The sequence below is a fragment of the Fukomys damarensis genome, unplaced genomic scaffold (genome assembly GCF_012274545.1).
Source record: "Fukomys damarensis isolate Sample0158 unplaced genomic scaffold, DMR_v1.0_HiC HiC_scaffold_20, whole genome shotgun sequence".
Taxonomy (NCBI): Eukaryota; Metazoa; Chordata; class Mammalia; order Rodentia; family Bathyergidae; genus Fukomys; species Fukomys damarensis.
Genome location: NW_022900932.1, coordinates 37,112,129 through 37,121,073, shown reverse-complemented (window position 1 = coordinate 37,121,073; position 8,945 = coordinate 37,112,129). Strand labels below are relative to the sequence as shown.

At 34.7% G+C, this 8,945-nt stretch overlaps 1 protein-coding gene across 6 annotated transcripts in view; it reads left to right on the top strand.

Annotated features, from left to right (window-relative positions):
* Atad1 (ATPase family AAA domain containing 1) overlaps positions 1-6,583 on the top strand; it is a 93,577-nt gene extending 86,994 nt beyond the window's left edge. For all 6 annotated transcript variants that reach the window (XM_010604987.2, XM_010604985.2, XM_010604988.3 and 3 more), the window contains 2 exons: positions 3,833-3,966; positions 5,395-6,583. In XM_010604987.2, coding sequence (XP_010603289.1) covers positions 3,833-3,966; positions 5,395-5,515 — 255 coding nt within the window. In that variant the 3' untranslated portion in view covers positions 5,516-6,583. The remainder of the gene's footprint in view (positions 1-3,832; positions 3,967-5,394) is intronic.
* The last annotated feature ends 2,362 nt before the right edge of the window (positions 6,584-8,945 follow it).

Below are 8,945 nucleotides of genomic sequence, written 5' to 3'. Positions count from 1 at the left end.
CTTCTCCAAGATGTTTTATACAGCAGAGCCATGTGGTGAGGTGGGTGCCTGAGATGTTTTGTATAACATACTGGAAATAGTTAACAAGCGTGGGCTTTGGAGGCAGACCTGAGAATCTCCCACATTCTGGCTTGACTATTCCCTGCAGTGTGTCCTCAGCCAAATACTGTTTAGCATCTCTCATTTTTCTCATTTGAGAAATAGAAGCCAACAAACTCATGGAATCATTGAGAATTTAAGAAAATTTTTATGTGTACTTAGAATATCACAAATGATAGCAGGTGTACAGTCAATACATAATAATGAATAACTACATATAAATAAGTGCTGTTCTTGGGTTACAGGAATAATTGGGTGGTAGAGCACTGCCTAGCATATGGGAGGGAGGCTCTGAGTTCCATTCCTAGCACTGCAAAAAAAGAAAAGAAAAAATGCTGTTCTTTCAAGATATTTTAGAAGTTTGTTAGTTTATTCTAATTTTGCTTATTATTTCTAAAATATCTAATGAATATTATCTCAATAAAATGGGCTACTTTTTGAGTACTTTCTTCATGTACAAGCATTGTGGTGAGTCATATATTGTTCTGTTTACACTTAAGTTTTCTAAGGATTCATTTTAGTCCTATTTTACAGTTGAGGAAGCAGAGAATTTATACAATAACTTGCTTGGGATCACACAGAAGTGACTGGAACCTTCTTTTCCTTCTTATACTTAGTTTCTCCATCTTTGTAACCATATCATTCTATCATACCCAAGGTGTATATGACTGGTTAGAATATAATAGGGTAAATGTGTTGATCATTTGAGGGAGGAGGACTGGTTTTTACCACTTCAGATTATAATTTGGAAAGTCTTTTAAGGTAGTTTTTTTAAGTTTATGGAATATATCAAATGTATAAACAACCAGTCTTCTATTTTGTACCGAGATTTAAGAGGTTACTTTTAATGTGTTATGATATTTGCTTCATGTTTTTAAAAAAAGTATAGCCTTAACAACCAACTAAGACACCTCTTCACCTGCACCCCTTCGCCACCTAACCTGCTGTCTAGAAGTTAATAGTGTAGATCAGCTCCATGAGTATGTGTGGACAGAAACTGTATGTGGTACCTTGGTTCACAAACTTGATTCTTTCCATGATTGTGGTCACAAACTGAGCTGAAAGAGAACCAAATCAAATAGTGGTCAGGAGTTCAGTGTTAACCTCATGGCGAAATTTGATTTGGTTCTTGTCCAGTCCAATTTGCAGCCAGAATCATGGAGAGAATTGAATCCATGTACAAATGTGTAAGCTGTTTCTGCTTTTTTATTATTATAAACAGTAGAGAAATTAGATATTCCGATCTGTCAACTTCCTATATACGAGTGTAAAGACTTCCTCAGACACAAAAAAGTAAAAACTAAAGTGAAGAAAAAATAGACAAACATGAACTATAATCAGACTTAAAGTTTCTATATGACAAAGAGTAAGATAAACAAAATGAAAAAATCAATCTATTGGGGAAACATTTGCAATCCTAAAACCAACAAGGGACTAATATCCAAATTACATACAGAATTCCTGTGATGAGTAGTCAAAGTTTTTATGTACACATTAGATTACAGTGCTAATGCTAATTAGTCTTAAGAACTTGTTTAATGTGTCAGTATTTGAAGCATGTTAAAAGTAATCTCCCAGTATTATTCTGGATTTGTCCAGTTTTCTAAATAATTATGTTTTAAGACCATGATGTTAGGTGTATACAGGTAAAGTTTTAAAAAAAAAAATCGAGTGAATTACTCTTTATCATTACGTAATGACTTGTCTTCCTAATTGTACAGTTACTAAAAAATGTTTGAACTAATGTAACCAGATACATTTTCCTTCTTTCAGCTACCTATTTGCTTTGTATGTCATTTTTTAACCTTTTACTTTTGACTTTTTTTTTTTATAGTACTGGGGTTAAACCTAGGTAGAGTCTGTTACTAATCTACATTCCCAGCCCTTCCTGTTTTTATTACGAGGCAGACTCTAAGTTGCTTAAATTTGTAATCCTCCTGCCTCAGCCTCCGGAGTAGCTGGGATGACAGGCATGCACCTAGTGTCAACAGTTTTTCTTTCAAATGTAGCACAAAACTTTTTTCTTGAGTGTATGTGTAATTATTAAAATATCAGATGGGTACATTTACAAAATATTATGTGTCTTGTCTTTGACTAGCTTAGTTGAGTTTCTTTGCATTTGTGGTAGTAACTAATAACTTTGGACTCATTCTTCAGCACTTCCGATGTAGCAGGCCTTTTCTTTGCTTTTCACTCTTACTCTCACGTTCTGTGTTCAGTATTATGACTCATAATTTTTACTCCCTTTTCAGTCTTGCTCTACTGATTTCGAAGTCGTATATTTTCTTGCTATTCTTTAGTGGTACTCCTAATACTTTTTGACATGTACATGTAAAGTCTCATTATTAGTATCTTTGCCCTCTTTCCACTGCTATAATTGTAAGACCTTAGAATGTCTAAACTGTAGATGTCTCCTGCATCTTACATGCTCTAGTAAGCCAGCATTTTGGTTTTGCTTTATTTTTGTACCCCAAATTAAATGATTATTAATTGTAAAGGTTGTTTAGATTTATCTGTATTTTTATGGTCCTGTTTGTTTTTTGTTGTTGTTGTTGTTGTTGTTGTTTTGGTTTTTTTGTGGTTGCTTGCACACTCCTGTCTTCTTGTTTAGTTCTTTTTATCCGAGTGTGTGCTTTCTCTGCATTTGACTCACATTTAAGAACGAGAGAGCCCTGTCATTTGAGGTCATAGTAGCAGATTGGCAGTAGACCCCATGTTGTTGTGCTTCCAGGTTCCTTGATCTTACGTAGAATTGCTGTTTTACTTAAACATGAGTCTTTCACAATTATAGATGGGAATTTATTTAGTGCTAATAAAGTCAGCATTTCACATCATTGGGGGAAATCAGTGATGGTGAACCTTTTAGAGATGAGTGCCCAAACTGCAACCCAGAACCTATTTTATTTATTACAAAGTGCCAACATTGCAATTAAATTTGAACATTTGAGATTTTAGTTTAGAAAAAAGAACTCATAATTAACATCTTTTGTCTAAAAGAAAAATAATATGTATGCCACAGGCTCACCACCACTAGGGGAGATAAATGTCCTTATGACAACTGGTTAGCTATCCTGGAGAAAACATAGTTGGACTTTTACTACACTGTAACCTAGTAACATTCCCAGATCTTGTGATTCTTACTAGAAAATGACAGTGCTCATCTGACAGGATTAAATGAGAGACTGAGACATAAGGATCATTTACTAGATGGAATTTTTCTTGCTCATTTCTTTTCTCAGTTTTTATGTAAGTTTAGTATAATGATTTTATTCTTCCATGTAATGGGTTCTGGACTCAGTGATACAGGCTATTTGCCAAATATGTTGAATATATTATAGAAACATAACAGCTCAATATCTGCCTGAGAGGTACCAAAGTTAATCCAACAAGATTTGAATGTCTGTTCTGTGCCGTCACTTTACAGTGTATCCAGTGAGACTTCTATTTTAGTCATCATACAAATAATGAATGTTAGATTTTCACTATGTAAGCTTGTTTGGTTAACAAAAACTTCTGGAGAGCGGGGGATTTAGCTTAGCAGTGCTTCTGCCTGCCTTGCAAAGTGCAAGGTCCTGAGTTTGATGCCCAGTACTGGGGGGAAAAAACCTTCTGGAAACCAAAAGCATTTTTTAATGTTTTACTTCATGCATTATAATATGCTTAAATTTCTTTAAGAGAGATGTTAGTATATTTTGTGTGTTTTTTTTTAAAGCATGTGTCATGTTTGTTTAAGGTGGACAGGCATGTAGACCTGCTTGAAGTCGCTCAAGAAACTGATGGGTTTTCAGGAAGTGATCTAAAAGAGATGTGTCGAGATGCTGCCCTCCTCTGTGTCAGGGAATATGTTAATTCTACATCTGAAGAAAGGTATGCGGACTTAGATATGATTTTTAGTATTATCAAGCCTTTTATAGGCTAGCTTTCTTTTTGTAGTTGTTTTGTTTTGCTTTATAATGGCAACTCTGCTTAAAGGAGTAAAATATAAATTAGAATTAGTAAACCCTCTTGTTTACTTACTGCCATTTTTCTAAAGGGGAGTTCTGAAAATGAAGAGAAGGACTGCGGGGAGATTCTAGAATGAAAGGGACTAAAAACTGAATTTCTGTGGTTAATCTGTGGAGTGAGTCCTAGAAAGCTGATGGAAATCTGGGCTTGCCCATCTGTTAGGAAAGCATCCCTAGATTGCTTCTGCATTGTAAATTCCATTACACAGAGAAATGAGAAGCTTGTCTTCCAGAAATTTCATATGTAAATGAAGGGGATATGGGGATGCTAAGGACTGGGCCTCAACTTTAAAAATGATGTATTTACTAAAGAAACCATTTGTCACTAATGCAAATTTTACATGAAACCAGTTTTAAAGTATGGTGAGCTTGAGAAGTCTGTTTTGTACCATCTTTATTCCAGCCACAATATTAGTTACTAGAATTCAACCCTGATGAACTTTGTTCTCAAGGAAGTCTCCCAAAAGGCTGCTTGCTCTAGATCAGTACTACAGAGCGTTTCTTTTCAGCATATCAAGTTACTAACAAAGAGTTTCTGTAACTCTTGGTAAAAACTAGGATATTTATTTGGGGGAATTGTATTGAATGAGTTCTCTAACTCTGGCCCTTTTATTTCTTAGTCTCCTCTCCTAAACTTCCTGATGTTTTTACTCCAAGAACACTTTATTTGCCTGTGGTATTCTTGTATTTAATTATAGTGTGTTCCCATGGCAAGCACTTCCAAAACACTTTAAAACATATATATTTTATATATAGGTCTCTCTTCTCTCTCTCTCTCTATATATATATAATATATATATACATCTATCTATTTATCTATCTATCTATCTATCTATCTATCTATCTATCTATTATATATATAGAGAAAGAATGGTTTGCGTTACAGCTACCCTGTCACCCAGTAGCTATGTATGCAGTGGTCCTGGTCCCGTTGCTAGTGCTCTAGAAATGCATTGTGGAGAGGTTTATTCCATTTTTTGGTTGCCTGATTAATCCAGATACTTAAGCAAAGTTGAGAATGCTTTTGATCTCTGTTTCCTACTTCTTAGCAATCAGTGCTCAGAAATCTCTCATGGCTTATATATGTGTAGATAATTCCTGAAAGAATCTGTTTGAAGGGTTAATTGTGGTTGTCTTTCAGGTCTTGAATGAAGAGACTTTATTAATGTACTCTTTTGTCCAGTTGAAGACAAATTTATTTTTTACCACATGCATTTTTTTAATCTTGGTAAAATATTTTAGGTGTATTCTAAAATTATTTGAATACTCAGTGGATTTGTCTGTGTTTTAGTCATGATGAAGATGAAATCCGGCCTGTGCAACAGCAAGACCTGCATCGGGCAATTGAAAAGATGAAGAAATCAAAGGATGCAGCATTTCAGAATGTTTTAACACATGTTTGTTTAGATTAAAAGTAAAGATCATTTGTACAGTTCAGTGATCTAGTTTGGTGTCCCCTCTTATCAGCGGAAGTAGAGTGGAAAGAGTACCCTTAAAAGAGTGAAAGAGTCCCATGTTTATGGTTTTATACTCTGAATTCTAAATTATTGAGGTATAGTTATATAAGTGGTATTACTACTTGTCAGAATCATGAAGAGGAACAATTTAATCCAGCCCAAGTGTGGGTGCTTGTGTTTGACCTCTTTAGCCATATGTCGTCACAGCCTTATAGAATCTAAGCTGGTCTTAAAGGAATGAATGACTCATTGAATCATTAGTGAGAAGTGGGGATGTGGTTAGGTGCTGGTTCTAGACGTTTGTCTGTGTATGTATGTGTGTACATTAAGTGTATATACTCACACATTTTTTTATTGACATTCTGTAGATATGTTTGAATACAGAAATTTTTTTTACCCCAACCACTGAATCCAAAAGTACCAAATAGTATATAGGAAAACTACAATTTGAGGTTGTATCTTAACAGGTACAGTGATTCAACCATTTCTAGTTGTCATTTGTTTTAGCCTTTTCTAAGTTGAGTGTTTTTCGGTCTGCAATTGATTAGTTGAATCAAGCACATCGGAATATATGGTTTAATTATAATGGTTATAAGGATAATCAAATAAAAATATTGCTTAAGGCAGATGTATGATCAGCACTGATTTCACCTCTTTCTGCAAGCCATTAAGAAGACTTTTTAAACAATGTTATATTGATTTACAAGAAGGTGGATTGAAAGCCTTTTAAAAGAATGGGTTTGAAAAACTTCAGCACCTTTTAAGATGTATATGTGATTTTTTTTTTCCTTTCTTTTAATTTAAAAGGTAGTTTTGTTGTAACCATGTCTTTAAAATTCCATTAAAAGTCACATGTTGTGTAAATTATGCTCAAATATAATTTGGTCACCAAAAATGAAATAGTAATTTAAGCACCTGTTACTAAATGTGCTAAAAATACTCATTTTGTAACTTCAGTTTTTAAAATGTTCTCAGCTTATTATAAATTGTGGCCTCTTTAAGTACAAAAGTACCCGATCAAAATTCATGTACGCGTAGTCATTTGATGTTAAGTGTTCTACATCTGAAACATTGTCTTGTTTCAAATTCCATTATCCAGAATTCTGTTACAGGCACCTAAACACACAGCGTGAGGAACATGGCACAGCACAATCGTAGGTGCCTCCTGCATTGTTAGAAATACTCTTGCCGATGCTTTCATTTTTATTACATTGATTTGAAAACTCCACCTTTGTTCATGAGTTATTGGATTAACTTAGTTTCTGTAAGAATGCTTCTCACAGAAACCTGTTGGGTAGTTTATTCGTTGACTTGTACTTTGATGGGGGAGAGTTTACAGGAGAATACTTTGAATAGCAAAACAGGTTATGAAAGGTGAAGATGATGAAAAAAATGAATGCAAAATACAAGATACCAAAAATGTTTAAATGTCCCATTTTTAATAATTATACTACTATTTTATAAATGTATAATAAAGGGGTCCTACTTTGTTGATTTTTCTCCACTTAATCTGTGGTCTTTTCAGTTAAATTTTGTGGGTCTTTTGTTTATAAAACTTGAATTTGGACAGTTTATTTTGCATACATTTTATTATCTAATAACATTCTGTTTTAATACAAATTTCAGTAATTGTTTAATTTTAATCTGATAGCCAGTTGATTAGACGTGGTAATAGATCCCCTCCTTGTGTCCTTTCTTTTATCTTATATTCAATTTGAGATATCCAGTTGTAGCTATTGAACGTGTCATGGTTTTCATCATCAAATGAAGTTAGAGAAATGCACCAACCCCAACATCCAGGACCTACCTAGACATGTTATGGCTGCAAAGTAAATGAGCAAACTTTTTTTATAATTTTAAGGAAGATGTTATATAATATCTATCCTTATACTTTAGACATACCTTCATGTCTGAAGTTAGATCCTAGGTTCCAAAACATTGCACTTTTGGCAACATTTAAATGTATTGCCTGTAGAATCAGACCTCTGGTTTAATTCCACTCTCCCCATGAGCTGTGTCCTTGGGCTAGTTGCCTTTTAGTTTATTTGAGGCTGGTTCTCACTGTGTTACCTAGGCTGGACTTAAACTCAAGCAGTCCTTCTGCTTCAGCCCTCTGGGTAGCTAGAACTATTGGTGCATGCCACCACACCTGACTGGTCAGCATAATGAGCCTGTTTCTCATCTGTAAATGGGGCCTCAGAGCGTGGGACAGTGAGATAAAGTATGTAAGGCACTAGGCACAGCGCCTGTCACAGAGGTACTGCTCACATGTTAGCTGCTATATTAATGGTGTTACTTTTGTATACGGATACGTGTATCCAATGACCAGGTTCAGTCTTTAAGCATTTCCATGCTTAAATCTTTTTTATTGTCCCAATGCTTATAGTCTAGGTATTGAGCTTAGAAGGATCACCTGTGTGCTCTAAATACTTATTGGAAGATTCCTGATGTCTGGTGTTTCATGAGATTCCTGTGCCATTTTAATCAGAAGTTAGAGATTTCAGTATTGCCTTTACTATTTTTTTCTGTCTTGTCCAGTCCCTTCCTCTGTAGATAGACTCACAATTTATCTGCAGAGGGGCTGGAATAACCTAAATATTCTGTATGGACCATAATAATGTGACATTATTTAGAGTCTGTCACAGGCTTGATACTAGATGATGTCTTAATTCTTGATAAGTAAAAATGTTAGCATCTCATTGGAAGAAATTTTTTTTTAACTGGAATTGCATTGTTTATGGACAAGTAATACAGCTTTCTTCTGCAAAAAGAAAATAAACTGGATAATATGCATTTTATAATTTTCTTTTTAGCTTCTCTTATACTGTACATAACTAAAACTCCAGCACCAGTGAGGTGCCTCAAAGCTATGGAGTCCTTCCACATAGAACTAACAAATATCCATAAGCTTTCTTTGTTAAATTTGTTATCACTTTGGTCAGCATAAAGTCCTGTAATCTTTTTAATAAAGTTCTCTTTATATATGTAGGGAAAAAAATTCTTTTTACTTTGTTTTTTTTGTTGTTGTTTGGTTTTTTCTTTTGTTTTTTGAGACAGGGTCTCACTATGTAATTCAGGCAGGCCTTAAACACTATGTAGGCAGACTGGCCTCAAACTTGTGGCAGTCTTCCTGCCTCAGCCTCCTGAGTGTTTGGACTACAGGGATGCGTTACTATGCCTGGCTCAGAAAAACATTATGTCCCAGTCATGTTTGTGAAATGTATTCAGGAGAACTTGAACCTTACAAAATATGGTCTCCTGACTGAACACAGACATCAAATGCGTACAAGATCAAACCTAATAGAAAACGTTTTAGCAGTGAGTAAAAACAAGACATCCTAGTAACACTGGGATAAACTTGCTGCTGTTTTTGTGTTAATGACCT